Source organism: Coregonus lavaretus (genome assembly GCF_964263955.1).
Source record: "Coregonus lavaretus genome assembly, chromosome: 21".
Lineage (NCBI taxonomy): Eukaryota > Metazoa > Chordata > Actinopteri > Salmoniformes > Salmonidae > Coregonus > Coregonus lavaretus.
The window spans coordinates 17,170,226-17,190,256 of NC_140008.1; the positions used below are offsets into that span (position 1 = coordinate 17,170,226).

Sequence of the window (20,031 nt, forward strand, 5' to 3'; positions counted from 1 at the left end):
ATGACTTGTGTTACAAAGCAGAGATTACCAAACTGTTCCTTGACGCCAGGGCTACCGCTAAATGTAAATCCCATCCCTCACTATACAATGGAGAAAAATCCCATTCACCTCAGAAAGTTATTCTAAAGCGATTTCTTACCTCTGAGAGGAAGGTCTGTGCTGATTTCTGTGCACCGACATGCAGCAAATACTCGTACACATATAAAGCTAACCTGTAAAACAAAAGAGGAAAGGGTCAGCATTGAGGCTCCATCTCGCACCTCCTCCATTGTCCTGTTGAAAAACAAATGATAGTCCTACTAAGCCCAAACCAGATGGGATGGCGTATCGCTGCAGAATGCTGTGGTAGCCATGCTGGTTAAGTGTGCCTTGAATTCTAAATAGATCACAGACAGTGTCACCAGCAAAGCACCCTCACACCATAACACCTCCTCCTATATGCTTTACGGTGGGAACTACACATGCAGCGATCATCCGTTCATGCTGACCTTCTAGGCAGAGTTGCAAAGAAAAAGCCATATCTCAGACTGGCCAATAAAAATAAAAGATTAAGATGGGCAGTCTGAGATATGGCTTTTTCTTTGCAACTCTGCCTAGAAGGTCAGGATCCCGGAGTCGCCTCTTCACTGTTGACGTTGAGACTGGTGTTTTGCGGGTACCATTTAATGAAGCTGCCAGTTGAGGACCTGTGAGGCATCTGTTTCTCAAACTAGACACTAATGTATTTGTCCTCTTGCTCAGTAGTGCACTGGGGCCTCCCACTCCTCTTTCTATTCTGGTTAGAGACAGTTTGCGCTGTACTGTGAAGGGAGTAGTACACAGCGTTGTATGAGATCTTCAGTTTCTTGGCAATTTCTCGCATGGAATAGCCTTCATTTCTCAGAACAAGAATAGACTGACGAGTTTCAGAAGAAAGTTATTTGTTTCTGGCCATTTTGATCCTGTAATTGAACCCACAATTGCTGATGCTCCAGATACTCAACTGGTCTCAAGAAGGCCAGTTTTATTGCTTCTTTAAAATCAGCACAACAGTTTTCAGCTGTGATAACATAATTGCAAAAGGGTTTTCTAATGATCAATTAGCCTTTTAAAATGGTAAACTTGGATTAGCAAACACAACGTGCCATTGGAACACAGGACTGATGGTTGCTGATAATGGGCCTCTGTACACCTATGTAGATATTCCATTAAAAATCAGCCGTTTCCAGCTACAATAGCCATTTAAAACATTAACAATGTCTACACTGTATTTCTGATCAATTTGATGTTATTTTAAATGGACAAAAAATTTGATTTTCTTTCGAAAACAAGGACATTTCTAAGTGACCCCAAACTTCTGAACGGTAGTGTATATATTATTTTCTTGCTCAGAAAACTTGGGGGGCCAAATAAAACCACCTGTGGGCCAAATTCGGCCCGTGGGCCGCCAGTTGGGGAACCCTGATGCACACAGTATTGACATGTACAGTAGGAACCAGAGACTGTTTCACTATGAGGATAGACAGATAACATTGCTGATTAAGGAGCAGCCATTGGGAGGCTCTAGAAAATAAAAAACCTTTATTGCACGATGCCACAACTCTGTGGTTTAAGGAGCTCCTCCTTTAACATGAAGGCTGATGAAAACAAGAGGCAAGCAGAGACAGCTAAGTGAGGCTCGGAGCCACACTGCTGCATGCATTTTTGGTATCCATTACAACTGTCATTTAGCCGCCTGTGCTGGCAATTACTGTGCTCCCAGTGCTCCTGGACTAACGCTGAACCCACACTCTGCTAGGAGGGGAAAACATCCCCTGTTCTCCCCAGCTAGACTGAACAGAGGGACAACCAGGCAGCTCAGTAACAGTGTGGTTTTAGAGAGGACAGGGACCGCTGTCAGTCTGGTCACATCAGGTTAAGTCCACTGAGGGAGCAGAGGCTTAGAAACACTTGGGCTGATGATATTGAATTGTGTTGAACCAAGCACCAGGGACATCACTGTCTCGAAGTAATCATTCCTTCGATAAGGAGATGATCGTGGACTTCAGGAAACAGCAGAGGGAGCACCCCCCTATCCACATCGACGGGACCACAGTGGAGAAGGTGGAAAGCTTCAAGTTCCTCGGCGTACACATCACTGCCAAACTGAAATGGTCCACCCACACAGACAGTGTGGCGAAGAATGCGCAACAGCGCCTCTTCAACCTCAGGAGGCTGAAGAAATTTGGCTTGGCACCTAAAACCCTCAAACTTTTACAGATGCACAATTGAGAGCATCCTGTCGGGCTGTATCGTCGCCTTGTACGGCAACTGCACCACCCGCAACCGCAGGGCTCTCCAGAGGGTGGTGCGGTCTGCCCAGCACATCACCGGGGGTAAACTACCAGCCCTCCAGGACACCTACAGCACCTGATGTCACAGGAAGGCCAAAAAGATTGTCAAGGACAACAACCACCCGAGCCACTGCCTGTTCACCCCGCTATCATCCAGAAGGCGAGGTCAGTACAAGTGCATCAAAGCTGGGACCGAGAGACTGAAAAACAGCTTCTATCTCAAGGCCATCAGACTGTTACATAGCCTTCACTAGCACATTAGAGGCTGCCGCCTATATAGATAGATTAGAAATCACTGGCCACTTTAATAAATGGAACACTAGTCACTTTAATAATGTTTACATATCTTGCATTACTCATCTCATTTGTAATATACTGTATTCTATACTATTCTACTGTATCTTAGTCTATGCCGCTCTGACATTGTTCGTCCATATATTTATTTATATATTCTTAATTCCGTTGCTGTACTTAGATTTTTGTGTATTGGGTATATGTTGTGAAATTGTTCGATATTACTGCACTGTCGGAGCTAGAAACACAAGCATTTCGCTACACCCGCAGTAACATCTGCTAAACGTGTATGTGACCAATAACATTTTATTTTGGGAGACTTCTTCCACCGTCTGCCAAAAGCCAGTTCTAACTAACATTAGACATTAGTTAAAAGGGGGCCATAACTTCTTAAAGCTGCAATATGTATATTTTTGGGGGACCAGACCAAATTCGCATAGAAATGTGAGATACATCGGTCATTCTCATTGAAAGCAAGTCTAAGAAGTGGTAGATCTGTACTATGTGCGAAATTTCTATGCTTCCCGTTCTTAAGTTTTATTTTGCGTCTTTTACTTTCAGTTTTGTACACCAGTTTCAAAACAGCTGTAAATACAATAGTTGTGGTTATTTAAAATATATTTCACAGTGGTTTAGATGGAACAATGATTCTCTACATTGCTTGTTTTGTCACAAACTGAAATTAGGTGAACTATTGGAATTTTGGCAACCAGGAAATGGCGGAGCGATTTCTGCATACTGCACCTTTAATTATTTCTCAGTGTTACATCAGAGATGCATTTCAACTTTAATTCCAGTAATCTACTGTAAACAAATGGTTCTGGAAGCAATGAACGCAATTATGTCCGGAGCGTTTTATCTGCTTCTCGGTCTCTGTTTTATGGCTGTGTATTTGTTACGGTGGAGCGACTGCTTAGAGGGTAGGTCAAGGGTGATGGTCGCAGAGCAATGGATTATGGGTAATGGCATGATATACAAATGAATGACGCGATGGAGCAAATTGCTGGCTGGAATATTTTCATACTTATCTCATCTTAGATGCAACTGTCTCACTACACTACTGTTCCTGGTAAAACAGAAAGTGTTTGGTGACGTTTAGTAATCAGGTCTCACCTGAGTTTAATTCAAACCAGCCAGTGAGAACTGAACGCAGGGAGTGTGCTCTGAATTAGCTTAATGCAACCAGTCAAAAATGAGGCGCTCCTTTAACCAGGAAGCACCTGTGCTCTCCCTCAGAGTGATAGTGAGGCTGTTTAAACTCCCCTGGTTCCTGGTAAAGAGTGGAGGCAGTTGGTGTAAAATGTAAGAAGACTACCTCTTGGCTGTGTGTAATACACAGCGGCATGCTTTGGCATATATAAGCTGGTCCACGCTGAACTGGATCGAACAGAGATTCCCATGAGCTGATGAAATGTTCATGGCTAGACTTGTGTGATCTTGGGTTCTGTGTCCTGGTGATGGGCACCTGCCCCTTCTGTAATGCATTATATAAAAACACTAATTCAATCCTGGCTTTGGAGGACACCTTTTGTTGCACTGTCAGAAGCACTGAGTGTAACTCCGCCGAGGGAAGAGGGTTGTGGAGACTCTTCCTGTGCAGGTAGAGGAGTCAGTTGAGGAGAGGGCGTTAAGACTACTGTGTGATGGTGTGACGACAAAAGGGAAATCCACACGCTAACGACCGTAGTGGAAACCACAGGGCCAGAGATGACAGAGCCACGACACCAAACACAAGGCATATGTTCATACAAAAGCCTTCTCTGAAACTAGAAACGTCTAGTGCACACACCATGTCCTCTGACCTCCCAATGGGAACATCTCCAGAATAATAGATTTACAACCCCAGAGTTTCAAGTGTGTTGCTAGTTCTTCTCCTCTCTGTCAGTGTCATCTCAGGTGCATAGAAAATGATCTCAACATCCTAGTTGATTGCTCAGCTGGTCTCATCCACCCCTCTACCCCTCTCACCTAATGCTCTCTGCCGTGCCACTCCAGGTAAAGAGGTCAGAGGCCACTGAAACCCCATCATCATGGATAATGTTCATACAAATGACATGCTGCGGAAAGATGAGGAAACCATAGGCCAGAAGACTTCTCTCAGGTCAGAGAATGACTATTCACTGGGTGGTTGAGTTTGATCCCCTGTAATGACTAAGGTCTCAGACACAGCAGTAGTGGTTGCTGGCAAAGAGTACTTAGCACCTCTGAACGCAATTTGCAAACCGAGTGTGCACCGATTTTACATGTAGAAAATCATGGAAAATGATGGCAGTCAGATATCTACAGTGGGTGGTCCCTAAAACACAGCGGGCTGAACGATCTGCAGACGAACACCAGATCCATATTCGGTGTGATGTGTGCTAGCCTTAATATTAGAGGCAGGGCCAGGGAGGCAGACAGCAGCCCCCCAAGTAAGCTCTGAGCTTTGCACTGTGTCCACACTTCAAGGGGAGATCTCCCACCTCATCCCAGGAACACACCTCTACTGACATTTCGCCCCAGGCTCCCAGACTACGGTCCCGCTAGACATGAAAGCACCTCCGCCAAGTTTAGCCAGACTGTTAGCAAATTAACTTTCCTGTCTTGATTTCAATAATTCAGCAGTAACAGCATGGGCTTGATTAGATAAGGTACGCAGGAGAAGTGATGGAGAAGGGAGTCAGTGTAAATGCAAGAAAGTAATTTCACAAAAGCCTACAGTAATTAAAATTGTGTTGGCAAGTTGATGTGTAATAACATGTTTTGTAAGCAAAGGAGGAGGCACTTCATTCCCCAAATGTTAGGCTATCTGTTTATGGGATGAAACTAAGAACTAACATTTCCTACATTTGTAGTCATTTTCTTCCGTCACAAAACAGTGTCAAAAGGCTGTAAACACGCATGGATTAATTCAGCATTTTTATTTATTTATTTTATTTAACCAGGTAAACCAGTTCTCATTTACAACTGCGACCTGGCCAAGATAAAGCAAAGCAGTGCGATAAAAACAACACCGAGTTACATATGGGGTAAACAAAACATAAAGTCAAAAAAACAACAGAAAATATATACAGTGGGGAAAAAAAGTATTTAGTCAGCCACCAATTGTGCAAGTTCTCCCACTTAAAAAGATGAGAGAGGCCTGTAATTTTCATCATAGGTACACGTCAACTATGACAGACAAATTGAGAATTTTTTTTCCAGAAAATCACATTGTAGGATTTTTAATGAATTTATTTGCAAATTATGGTGGAAAATAAGTATTTGGTCACCTACAAACAAGCAAGATTTCTGGCTCTCACAGACCTGTAACTTCTTCTTTAAGAGGCTCCTCTGTCCTCCACTCGTTTCCTGTATTAATGGCACCTGTTTGAACTTGTTATCAGTATAAAAGACACCTGTCCACAACCTCAAACAGTCACACTCCAAACTCCACTATGGCCAAGACCAAAGAGCTGTCAAAGGACACCAGAAACAAAATTGTAGACCTGCACCAGGCTGGGAAGACTGAATCTGCAATAGGTAAGCAGCTTGGTTTGAAGAAATCAACTGTGGGAGCAATTATTAGGAAATGGAAGACATACAAGACCACTGATAATCTCCCTCGATCTGGGGCTCCACGCAGGATCTCACCCCGTGGGGTCAAAATGATCACAAGAACGGTGAGCAAAAATCCCAGAACCACACGGGGGTACCTGGAGAGAGCTGGGACCAAAGTAACAAAGCCTACCATCAGTAACACACTACGCCGCCAGGGACTCAAATCCTGCAGTGCCAGACGTGTCCCCCTGCTTAAGCCAGTACATGTCCAGGCCCGTCTGAAGTTTGCTAGAGTGCATTTGGATGATCCAGAAGAGGATTGGGAGAATGTCATATGGTCAGATGAAACCAAAATAGAACTTTTTGGTAAAAACTCAACTCGTCGTGTTTGGAGGACAAAGAATGCTGAGTTGCATCCAAAGAACACCATACCTACTGTGAAGCATGGGGGTGGAAACATCATGCTTTGGGGCTGTTTTTCTGCAAAGGGACCAGGACGACTGATCCGTGTAAAGGAAAGAATGAATGGGGCCATGTATCGTGAGATTTTGAGTGAAAACCTCCTTCCATCAGCAAGGTCATTAAAGATGAAACGTGGCTGGGTCTTTCAGCATGACAATGATCCCAAACACACCGCCCGGGCAACGAAGGAGTGGCTTCGTAAGAAGCATTTCAAGGTCCTGGAGTGGCCTAGCCAGTCTCCAGATCTCAACCCCATAGAAAATCTTTGGAGGGAGTTGAAAGTCCGTGTTGCCCAGCGACAGCCCCAAAACATCACTGCTCTAGAGGAGATCTGCATGGAGGAATGGGCCAAAATACCAGCAACAGTGTGTGAAAACCTTGTGAAGACTTACAGAAAACGTTTGACCTGTGTCATTGCCAACAAAGGGTATATAACAAAGTATTGAGAAACTTTTGTTATTGACCAAATACTTATTTTCCACCATAATTTGCAAATAAATTCATAAAAAATCCTACAATGTGATTTTCTGTTGTTTTTTTTCTCATTTTGTCTGTCATAGTTGACGTGTACCTATGATGAAAATTACAGGCCTTTCTCATATTTTTAAGTGGGAGAACTTGCACAATTGGTGGCTGACTAAATACTTGTTTTCCCCACTGTATACACTGTGTGCGAATGTAGTAAATTATGGAGGTAAGGCAATAAATAGGCCATAGTGCAAAATAGTTACAATTTTGTATTAACACTGGAATGATAGATGTGCAAAAGATGATGTGCAAATAGAGATACTGGGGTGCAAATTAGCAAAATAAATAACAATATGGGGATGAGGTAGTTGGTTGGGCTAATTTCAGAATATCTGTGTACAGGTGCAGTGATCGGTAAACTGCTCTGACAACTGATGCTTAAAGTTAGTGAGGGAGATATGTGTCTCCAGCTTCAGAGATTTTTGCAGTTCGTTCCAGTCATTGGCAGCAGAGAACTGTAAGGAATGGCGGCCAAAGGAGGTGTTGGCTTTGGGGATGACCAGTGAGATATACCTGCTGGAGCGCGGACTACGGGTGGGTGTTGCTATTGTGACCAGTGAGCTAAGATTATACTGGGATTTGCCTAGCAGTGATTTATAGATGACCTGGAGCCAGTGGGTTTGGCGACGAATATGTAGTGAGGGCCAGCCAACAAGAGCGTACAGGTCACAATGGTGGGTAGTATATGGGGCTTTGGTGACAAAACGGATGGCACTGTGATAGACTACATCCAATTAGCTGAGTAGAGTGTTGGAAGCTATTTTGTCAATTACATCGCCGAAGTCAAGGATCGGTAGGATAGTCAGTTTTACGAGGGCATGTTTGGCAGCATGAGTGAAGGAGGCTTTGTTGCGAAACAGGAAGCCGATTCTAGATCTAACTTTTGATTGGAGATGCTTAATGTGAGTCTGGAAGGAGAGTTTACGGTCTAACCAGACACCTAGGTATTTGTAGTTGTCCACATATTCTAAGTCAGACCCGCCGAGAGTAGTGATTCTAGTCGGGTGGGCGGGTGCAAGCAGCGTTCGGTTGAAGAGCATGCATTTAGTTTTACTAGTGTTTAAGAGCAGTTGGAGGCTACAGAAGGAGTGTTGTATGGCGTTGAAGCTCGTTTGGAGGTTTTGTTAACACAGTGTCCAATGAAGGGCCAGATGTATACAAAATGGTGTCGTCCGCATAGTGGTGGATCCGAGCGTCACCAGTAGCAAGAGCGACATCATTGATATACACAGAGAATGGAGTCGGCCCGAGAATTGAACCCTGTGGCACCCCCATAGAGACTGCCAGAGGTCCAGACAACAGGCCCTCCGATTTGACACATTGAACTCTATCTGAGAAGTAGTTGGTGAACCAGGCGAGGCAGTCATTTGAGAAACCAAGGCTATTTAGTCTGCCAATAAGAATGCAGTGGTTGACAGAGTCGAAAGCCTTGGCCAGGTCGAGGAAGACGGCTACGCAGTACTGTCTTTTAATCGATCGCGGTTATAATATCGTTTAGGACCTTGAGCGTGGCTGAGGTGCACCCATGATCAGCATCGAAACCGGATTGCATAGCGGAGAAGGTACGGTGGGATCCGAAATGGTCGGTGATCTGTTTGTTAACTTGGCTTTCAAATACTTTCGAAAGGCAGGGCAGGATGGATATAGGTCTGTAACAGTTTGGATCTAAAGTGTCACCCCCTTTAAAGAGGGGGATGACCGCGGCAGCTTTCCAATCTCTGGGGATCTCAGACGTTATGAAAGAGAGGTTGAACAGGCTAGTAATAGGGGTTGCGACAATTTCGGCAGCTAATTTTTGAAAGAAAGGGTCCAGATTGTCTAGCCCAGCTGATTTGTAGGGGTCCAGATTTTTCAGCTCTTTCAGAACATCAGCTGTCTGAATTTGTGTGAAGGAGAAGCGGGGGGGGGGGCATGGGCAAGTTGCAGCGGAGGGTGCAGAGCTGGTGGCCGGGGTAGTGGTAGCCAGGTGGAAAGCATGGCCAGCCGTAGCAAAATGCTTATTGAAATTCTCGATTATCGTAGATTTATTGGTGGTGACAGTGTTTCCTAGCCTCAGTGCAGTGGGCAGTTGGGAGGAGGTGCTCTTATTCTCCATGGACTTTACAGTGTCCCAAAACTTTTTGGAGTTAGTGCTACAGGATGCAAATTTCTGTTTGAAAAAGCTAGCCTTTGCTTTCCTAAATGATTGTGTATATTGGTTCCTGACTTCCCTGAAAAGTTGCACATCGCGGGGGCTGTTCGATGCTAATGCAGTACGCCACAGGATGTTTTTGTGCTGGTCAAGGGCAGTCAAGTCTGAGGAGAACCAGAGGCTATATCTGTTCTTAGTTCTGAATTTTTTGAATGGGCCATGCTTATTTAAGATTGAGAGGAAATAATTTTAAATAGAACAACCAGGCATCCTCTACTGACGGAATGAGGTCAATATCCATCCAGGATACCCGGGCCAGGTCAATTAGAAAGGCCTGCTCGCTAAAGTGTTTTAGGGAGCGTTTGACAGTGATGAGGGGTGGTCGTTTGACTGTGGATCCATTACGGACACAGGCAATAAGGCAGTGATCGCTGAGATCCTGGTTGAAGAAAGCGGAGGTGTATTCAGAGGGTAAATTTGTCAGGAAGATATCTATGAGGGTGCCCATGTTTACAGATTTAGGGTTGTACCTGGTAGGTTCGTTGATCATTTGTGTGAGATTGAGGGCATCTAGTTTAGATTGTAGGTTGGCCGGGGTGTTAAGCATATCCCAGTTTAGGTCACCAAGCAGTACGAACTCTGAGGATAGATGGGGGGCAATCAGTTCACATATGGTGTCCAGGGCACAGCTCGGGGCTGAGGGGGGTCTGTAGCAAGCGGCAACAGTGAGAGACTTAATTCTGGAAAGGTGGATTTTTTGAAGTAGAAGCTCAAACTGTTTGGGCACAGACCTGGATAATATGATAGAGCTCTGCAGGCTCTCTACAGTAGATTGCAACCCCACCCCCTTTGGCAGTTCTATCGAGACGGAAAATGTTGTAGTTGGGGATGAACATTTCTGAATTTTTGGTGGCCTTCCTAAGCCAGGATTCAGACACTGCTAGAACATCAGGGTTGGCGGAGTGTGCTAACGCAGTAAATAACTCAAACTGAGGGAGGAGGCTTCTGATGTTAACGTGCAAGAAACCAAGGCTTTTACGGTTATAGAAGTCAACAAATGATAACGCCTGGGGAGGAGGAGTGATACTGGGGGCTACAGCGCCTGGGTTAACCTATACATCACCAGAGGAACAGAGGATGAGTAGAATAAGGATATGGCTAAAGGCTTTAAGAACTGGTCTTCTAGTGCGTTGGGTACAGAGAAAAAAAGGGGCAGATTTCCGGGTGTTGTAGAATAGATTCAGGGCATTATGTACAGACAAGGATATGGAAGGATAGGAGTACAGTGGAGGTAAACCTAAGCGTTAGGTAACGATGAAAGAGATACCATCACTGGAGGCACCGATTGAGTCGGTCTCCGCGTGTATGGGGGGTGGGACAAAGGAGCTATCTAAGGCAGGTTGAGCTGGACTGGGGGCTCTACAGTGAAATAGTACTATAAGAAATAACCGAAACAGCAATAAGCAAGGCATATTGACATGGGAGAGAGGCATAAAGCAATCACAGGTGTTATTCGAGAGAGCTAAGACAACAGCTGGTAATGGCGACAAAGTTTGGGCTGAGGCTAAACATAAAACAGGATGCGGTACCGTATAAAGGAACAGTCCAGCAGGCATCAGCTGTATAGCTGAGTTATCATAAGGTCCGGTGTACAGCAATAGGAGAGTTTGGAGGTAGTTTGGGGGCTGCTACAGCACTGGCGAGCAAGAGGCACGGCTTGCGTGTGCTAGCGGGCCGGGGCTAGCAGATGGATCTTCGTGGTCGACGTCGTAACGGGAAGCCTGTTGAAACCACATCAGACAATTTCATCGGCAGACCAGTCGTGTTGGATCGGCGGGGCGCCGTGTCAACACTAGGAGGTCCCATCCGGTTGACAGAGAGGTACATTGAGGGAAAAAAGTATTTGATCCCCTGCTGATTTTGTACGTTTGCCCACTGACAAAGACATGATCAGTTTATAATTTTAATGGTAGGTTTATTTGAACAGTGAGAGACAGAATAACAACAAAAAAAGAAAGACGCATGTCAAAAATTTTATAAATTGATTTGCATTTTAATGAGGGAAATAAGTATTTGACCCCTCTGCAAAACATGACTTAGTATTTGGTGGCAAAACCCTTGTTGGCAATCACAGAGGTCAGACGTTTCTTGTAGTTGGCCACCAGGTTTGCACACATCTCAGGAGGGATTTTGTCCCACTCCTCTTTGCAGATCTTCTCCAAGTCATTAAGGTTTCGAGCTTGATGTTTGGCAACTCGATCCTTCAGCTCCCTCCACAGATTTTCTATGGGATTACGGTCTGGAGACTGGCTAGGCCACTCCAGGACCTTAATGTGCTTCTTCTTGAGCCACTCCTTTGTTGCCTTGGCCGTGTGTTTTGGGTCATTGACATGCTAGAATACCCATCCACGACCCATTTTCAATGACCTGGCTGAGGGAAGGAGGTTCTCACCCAAGATTTGACGGTACATGGCCCTGTCCATCGTCCCTTTGATGCGGTGAATTTGTCCTGTCCCCTTAGCAGAAAAACACCCCCAAAGCGTAATGTTTCCACCTCCATGTTTGACGGTGGGGATGGTGTTCTTGGGGTCATAGGCAGCATTCCTCCTCCTCCAAACACGGCGAGTTGAGTTGATGCCAAAGAGGTCGATTTTGGTCTCATCTGACCACAACACTTTCCCCCAGTTCTCCTCTGAATCATTCAGATGTTCATTGGCAAACTTCAGACAGGCCTGTATATGTGCTTTCTTGAGCAGGGGGACCTTGCAGGCACTGCAGGATTTCAGTCCTTCACAGCGTAGTGTGTTACCAATTGTTTTCTTGGTGACTATGGTCCCAGGTGCCTTGAGATCATTGACAAGATCCTCGCGTGTAGTTCTGGGCTGATTCCTCACCGTTCTCATGATCATTGCAACTCCACGAGGTGAGATCTTGCATGGAGCCCCAGGCCGAATGAGATTGACAGTTATTTTGTGTTTCTTCCATTTGCAAATAATCGCACCAACTGTTGTCACCTTCTCACCAAGCTGCTTGGCGATGGTCTTGTAGCCCATTCCAGCCTTGTGTAGGTCTACAATCTTGTCCCTGACATCCTTGGAGAGCTCTTTGGTCTTGGCCATGTTGGAGAGTTTGGAATCTGATTGATTGATTGCTTCTGTGGACAGGTGTCTTTTATACAGGTAACGAGCTGAGATTAGGAGCACTCCCTTTAAGAGTGTGCTCCTAATCTCAGCTCGTTACCTGTATAAAAGACACCTGGGAGCCAGAAATCTTTCTGATTGAGATGGGGTCAAATACTTATTTCCCTCATTAAAATGCAAATCAATTTATAACATTTTTGACGTGCGTTTTTCTGGATTTATTTGTTGTTATTCTGTCTCTCACTGTTCAAATAAACCTACCATTAAAATTATAGACTGATCATTTTATAGACTGATCATTTCTTCGTCAGTGGGCAAACGTACAAAATCAGCAGGGGATCAAATACTTTTTTCCCCCTCACTGTAGATAGCCGGGAGATGGGCCTGGCTCGAGGCTAGCTTAAGGCTAACGGGTGCTTGCTAAGGGGCAATGGTAATTAGCCAACGACAACAGCCATTCGGTTGCAGCTAGCTAGCTGCGATGATCCAGCGCTAGGGTCCAGTGATTCTGGCAGAAAATCCGATATGCTCTGGGTCGATAGCACGCTGTGCAGACTGGCCGACAAATTGTCCAGGCTAGAGCTAGTGCTGGCTGGTGGGTAGTGCAGGCCACGGACAATGGTGAAGACGCTAACGGTGGCTAATAGCAAGTAGCTAGCTACCACAGGCATTCGGTTGCAGCTAGACTAGTTTCAGCTTAAGGTTCTTGATAAAAGTTATAAAGAAATAATATAATCCTTTCCACGTTGGGTGAGGCGGGTTGCAGGAGAGTATATTTAGTTAAAGAATAAAAAATAAAATTGAGAAATATATACAAAATAGACAAAAAATAAAACTGCCTATTTACACAAGGACACTACAGAAAACACGACCGCACTGCTACGCCATCTTGGATTCATGGGTTAATCCACACACAAACACTTAATAAACTGGATTCCCATTGCCAAAGTCATCTCTGTTTCTTTACCAGGAGGAGCTAGCCTACAGCTAAACTGACTCCACAATTATGGACATGCTCTGCTTGAAAGGACGCCATTGTATTCTAACCTGAGTCTTCATTTTGGGGCAATTGATACATTAAGAAATAACCAAGCTATGAGAAAGAATACCAACGGCTCAGCCGCGAAGTGGTAGGCCACACAAGCTCACAGAACGGGACCGCTGAGTGCTGAAGCGCGTAGCACGTAAAAATAGTCTGTCCTCGGTTGCAACACTCCCTACAGAGTTCCAAACTGCCTCTGGAAGCAACGTCAGCAAAGGAACTGTTCGTCGGGAGCTTCATGAAATGGGTTTCCATGGCCGAGCAGCCTAAGATCACCATGCACAATGCCAAGCATCGGCTGGAGAGGTGTAAAGCTCACCTCAGTCCGACGGACAGATCTGGGTTTGGCGGAGGCCAGGAGAACGCTACCTGCCCCAATGCATAGTGCCAACTGTAAAGTTTGGTGGAGGAGGAACAATGGTCTGGGGCTGTTTTTCATGGTTCGGATTAGGCCCCTTAGTTCCAGTGAAAGGAAATCTTAATGCTACAGCATACAATGACATTATAGATGATTCTGTCCTTCCAACTTTGTGGCAACAGTTTGGGGAAGGCCCTTTCCTGTTTCAGCATGACAATGTCATCGTGCACAAAGTGAGGTCCATACAGAAATGGTTTGTCAAGATCGGTGTGGAAGAACTTGACTGGCCTGCACATAGCCTTGACCTCAATCCCATCGAACACCTTTGGGATGAATTGGAACGCCGGCTGCGAGCCAGGCCTAATCGCCCAACCTCACTAATGTTCATGGCTGAATGGAAGCAAGTCCCCGCAGCAATGTTCCAACATCTAGTGGAAAGCCTTCCCAGAAGAGTGGAGGCTGTTATAGCAGCAAAGGGGGGGACCAACTCCTTATTAATGCCCATTATTTTGGAATGAGATGTTTGACGAGCACATACTTTTGTCATGTAGTGAATCAAAAGTAAGCATTTCACTGTAATGTCTGCACCTGTTGTATTCGGCGCATGTGACCAATAAAATTTGATTTGATTTGATTTTGATTTGATGTCTCTATAACATTTCTATAATATGGGGGCCAGTGTAATCAACAGCATACACACATGCACTTCATGAGTTTGTCTGTGCTGTGACCAACCCGATTACTGACTTAATGCACGTAGCCTCAATATTTATACTGTCTCACTTATTTCAAGTGAGAAAAGTAACAAATATGTGCAGATGCATCAATAGCATCCAACAAAAAGCTAAATTAATTGACTGCTAACACCTCTGAATATGAGCATAATTATTCCAAGCAAAGCTGAGAAAATAAGAGGTTCTTTACAAAATAGTGGCGTGTTTTTGCGTACGCGAGTATGTGGTTCTTCGCAGTACCATCTGTGTCAAATCAAAAACCATGCATTCAGACCTCAAGAACTAAATACAAATATAGGGGCGTTGAGGGGAAGGCGTGGATGTAAAGAAACAAATTCAAATCAAACTGATTAATCTTCACACTTGAGACAGACTTTACTCAACATCTTAAATTACACTAAATATTATCAAAATGTCTTACAGGCCTATCCTATAACTATAGAGTATGCATAGAAGTATAGACTACCAACTTTCATGATGAAAAACATACATTTTATTAATCCAATGGAAGGGCCTTGTGATAGCGATGGTGGATTTCTCCGCACATTTCAATAGAGTTGTAATTAACAAACAGGTCATATTAATGTTGGAGCCTCTATTTCAACCCCAGTTAAAATCAAATTAAATCAATGCAGAAAGAATGAGTGTGAGGTGTAATTAATTCCTCTCGTCACAAGGGCACAGAGTTCTTGTCGTAAATTTTTCCACAGGCATCGGCCACTTCCTCAAGTACACAAGCAATTTCTTGAATGACACCATCCTCAGCCATCAGATCCCTCAATCTTTCAAAGTTAACAATGCGTCATGTTTATCTGCATACAGTTTTTTGACGTCTCCATTTCTTCACCGGACGGAACCTTTTAAGTGCACGTGTTTCCACACAGACACATTTAAGTGCAGAACACCACACGGAACACAGGTATAGTCAATGCTTGTGTCTTTTCATCGCTGAAGACAGTGCCCAACAATTTTTTATAACTAACCCAAGATAGACCCCAGCCTGTCGTTTCCAATGGGAACACATTAGTCATAGTGGGCAGAACAAGCAAGGAGGTGGGCAGAGCCAAGCACAAGCTAGCGAGATCCTATTGGCGCGTTCTAGCATGCATTTGCATATTTCTGTTAGGGAACGCCTACTCTGTGAAATGCGTGTGGGCATTAACTCAATTCGCCTTTGCACTCCTTCGAAACAATGCAATTTTTATAACTTTGGCAAAGGGTAAATTCTACAAAACTTAGTCCACTCTGCTCGTAACAGATTCTAGTTTTGGGAACAGAAAACTGTATTGAGATCAAATGTTTTATCGGTGAGGATTTGTTGGCCAAAATTAATCTTGTTCCATCTTCTCCCACTGCTGGCCAGTGGGCTTCCTCTCACCACATTTGGTAGTGAGTGGAAACGCCAAGCGGATGCTTCACATTTATACATCCGGTGAAATATCTGTCTCATCTATGGTATGCCTCTAGCCAAAATCATGTAAAAGTCACACCCAATATTACCGGAGCCATGTTTTTTTCTTTCTGCCGTGGATTCGTGAGCATGTCGCAGACATGTTTTAAACTACTCTTAAGCCAATATTTTTATTTAGCTAGCTAGTCATGTTACCTAGCTAGCAAGCTAGCAACCTGAGAACGTGACCACTGACTAGGCTATACACAAATATGGATGGCACAGGAAGAACTTTAAAGGAATAGGCTACTCAAAGAGATGCTTCAAAAGTAGGCTGCATATGCAAGAATGGGGTGTGTAAGATTGTGTGTGTGTGAGAGGATGTGTGTGAAAGCAGGAGTAAGTGAGAGTCTGGGAGGGGGTGGAGAGTGTGTAGGTGAGAGAGGGACATTGAGTGTGTGTGTGCGCAAGTGTTAAACTTTAAGAACATTGATAAGCAGTAGTAGGTCTACTGAAACATTGGGAGCATTAATAGCTAGCTGTATGTTACAATGACTTTTATGTTGTTTATGTTTTATGCCATTAACTCAATTAATTATTTTAATCGTTTGACAGCCCTAATTTTAACATGTCAGTAATTTTGTCCTAAAAAAACAAAAATTATAATAATAAGGTACCAAGCTCAGGTTCAGTCTATTCTCCTAGATTCCTCCAATGCTTTTATAAGCCATTATAACCATTCCCATCCGTGGTACACTTTTTATAACTTCAATCTGCTCTACTAGTGGTTCTATTCTAGACACCTTTACTCTACAGTCTCCCCTTCGCTGTACCGAAACCAGCATGTATTCTAAACATGTTGGTGAAATTGGACTACCTGCACAGAGAGAGACCATATGGGTCTTTCATTTCAACTTCCAAATTAAGTAGAAGTTAATCTAACAAGCCTTCAGACAACATAGACAGCATGCTGACTAACAATAGCGTAAAGAGAGCGGAACAAGCGTTTGCCTTACAGTGCATGGCAGAGTCATTAGTTAGGTGATAATGGCACTGCATCCTCACTCTGGCCATCAGTTGCTTACCTGACTCACACACAGACACGCAACACGCATGCAGCGGTGTCTGTCAGAGGGTTCACTGCGTAAACTGATGCCAATCAATCAAATAACCAAATTTTCCTTGTGAGGGAAACTTCTTCTGTGGAGTGGTATATACAAAACAAGACAAAGGACATACGGGACAACTATCTATACTGAACAAAAATATAAACGCAACATGTAAAGTGTTGGTCCCCATGTTTCATGAGCTGAAATAAAAGATCCCAGAAATGTTCCATACACACTAAAAGCATATTTCTCTCAAATGTTGTACACACATTTGTTTACATCCCTGTTAGTGAGCATTTCTCCTTTGCCAAGATAATCCATCCATCTGACAGGTGTGGCATATCAAGAAGCTGATTAAACAGCATGATCATTACACAGATGCACCTTTTTGTCATGCAACACAATGCCATAGATATCTCAAGTTCTGAGTGAGCATGCAATTGGCCTGCAGACTGCAGGAATGTCAACCAGAGATGTTGCCAGAGATGTAATGTTAATTTCTCTACCATAAGCCACCTCCAACGTAATTTTAGAGAATTTGGCACTATGTCCAACTGGCCTCACAACTGCAGACCACGTGTAACCATGCCTGCCGAAGGGTGTGGTGAGGAGTATCTCTGTCTGTAATAAAGCCCTTTTGTGGGGGAAAAACTCATTCTGATTGCCTGGGCCTGGCTCCCCAGTGGGTGTGCAGGACTCCCCAGTGGGTGGGCCTATGCCCTCCCAGGCCCACCCCTGCCAGTCATGTCAAATCCATAGATTAGGGCCTAATGAATGTATTTCAATGGACTGATTTCCTTATATGAACTGTAACTCAGCTAAATCTTTGAAATTGTTGGGTTTATATTTTTGTTCAGTATGCATTTATTTTATTTTACTGCAAGGTAGAACTTTAAGTGATGGGGTGGAGGGGATATTGTTCTACTGTCACTACTCTATAATACGTTGCCTTCATGTAAAGCACTGGTTAAAATCTGTGCATCCACTTATAATCAAAATCGTTAATTTGACACTTTAAAAGTTGTTGTAGCAGTTTCTCTGCCTCCCCCAAAGAGGATAAAGGCTTAGTTTGTACTATGATATAGCCGTTATTAATATTCAAAGCATCATAAATTAGATACTTTGATATTTGGAAAAATAATTTCTTCAAAAGGATTGAGGTTATTTAGTTCGTACGTGTTAGTCCAAGGCTTTTAAAACATGTATCAGTTCGATATAACCCATTATACAAAAAAATGTTACAGTCACACTCCTCTTAACATAGATGTTAGGCTGCATTGCTTACATATACCACGCTTAAAAGTTTACGTATCTATAACTAAAGTACAAGTTTCATTTAACAGACAAGACACAACTTCTCTTAATTTGTTCAGGTGGGATGTCCAGCACAAATTCTTCATGAACACGAATAGGGTAAGAAGACATCTATAATAAGACGTCTAGTTGACCTACTGTACAGCTCGATTGCATTTTTAAAAATCCCTAGAAACGCGTCTCAAAACTTTACACAAACAATATGTGAGTCAGCGTCCATGCTGCATGTAACTGCTTACAGAAAGACAACATACTTATAATCCATGTCTTCTAAAATAGAATTTCAAGCACAAAATCGTTGTTCGAAGTAGCAATTATGTTTCTTTTTGCAATCGCTGCATGAGCGCTACATTTGATCTTTAAATTCTAGACAGCGATACATTTGTAACCCCAAATGAAACACACTACACTGAACAACTCTTCGTGGGGTTGCGATAATTTTTAAATAAATATCATCTAAAAGACCGAGAAAGTGCAACGAACAAGAAAAAAGTTAAGAGACGTACCACCGCCGGGGCAAACAACACTCAGGAGAGCGAGCGAGTAATGTACACACCTTTGCATTATGGTAGCTATAGTTTAGAAAGTTGGAGCTTCCTTTTAACCAGGTAAAACTCTTAAATAGTGCATAATTCACTTACTTTTCTCTCGCTTGGCTATCGGAAGGGACGACAGCTCCTTTACCTTTAGCGTACATGCTGGATTCTGTTTTAAGACTTTTACCCTACTCAACACCTGTCAAAGAAAGCAGCCAGCCAAACGTTCTATCTCCATAGCTACCCCTTTAGTGTTTTTTCCTCCCCCCTCCTTTTTTTTTTTTTTTCACATCTCCAACATTGGCCACAAATCAGGCACAGTTTCTATTGGGGGAACTTGAAACAGACCGATGGTGGATTTTTTTCCCCCCTCAACCGCTGTTCGAGAATATATTCACACTCCCTCCGCTATGGAATAGTGGGGGCTTCTTAAAGGAGAACGCACGCACTTCTTCTTTACTGACCTCAGAAACATGTAAGCGATTGAGATAGGAAAAACAGGCTATCAAAGCCCTCCATTTAGGCCAGCATTTCCCAAACTCGGCCCTTGGGATCTCAAGGGGTGCACGTTTTGGGTTTTGCCCTAACACTACACAGCTGATTCAAATTATCAAAGCTTGATGATTAGTTGAATCAGCTGTGTAGTGCTAGGGCAAAAAACAAAACGTGCACATCTTGGGGTCCCAAGGACTGAGTTTGGGAGGCGCTCATTTTAGATTTTTCAGTCCCGGAAATAGAAGCGTATGGTTTGTGCTCACTAACTGATGGTTTACATTTCTCAAATCATACATTCAAAAGGACTCCGCTGGATTGACCAAAGGCTCAAGCCCATTTTATCCGCACTCCAACATTGACTTAATTTACTGAGCAGTCCTAGGGAGGTGAGGGGTTGAACAAATACATTTCATGGTAACTAATTGAATTACACAAATAGCCAAACTGACCATTGTGTGAAAGGCTACTGCCTGCATGAAAACTTATCAAATTAATGAGTCGGCCTCCCCAAAATATAGCAGTTATAGTGTTGTGCTTCGCAACGGAGTCAAATTTTTGAATGACATAAGTTTGCCTGTTGGTGAGCCAAAGTAGATATTTAGTGCATGCTTAGTGTTGTAGCAGTTGTTGTCATCTCTTGCTTAGTGTTGTAGCAATTCCTTAGCGA

The 20,031-nt window shown here is 43.7% G+C and overlaps 1 protein-coding gene across 1 annotated transcript in view; it reads right to left on the minus strand.

Annotated features, from left to right (window-relative positions):
- LOC311149106 (single-stranded DNA-binding protein 3-like) overlaps positions 1–19,110 on the minus strand; it is a gene marked incomplete at its 3' end in the record, with an annotated part of 49,413 nt that extends 30,303 nt beyond the window's left edge. Inside the window, exons 1-2 of the mRNA XM_084186214.1 lie at positions 18,975–19,110; positions 140–212 (exon numbers count right to left, since the gene is read on the minus strand). Coding sequence (XP_084042340.1) covers positions 140–212; positions 18,975–19,030 — 129 coding nt within the window. The 5' untranslated portion in view covers positions 19,031–19,110. The remainder of the gene's footprint in view (positions 1–139; positions 213–18,974) is intronic.
- Between the last annotated feature and the right edge of the window lie 921 nt (positions 19,111–20,031).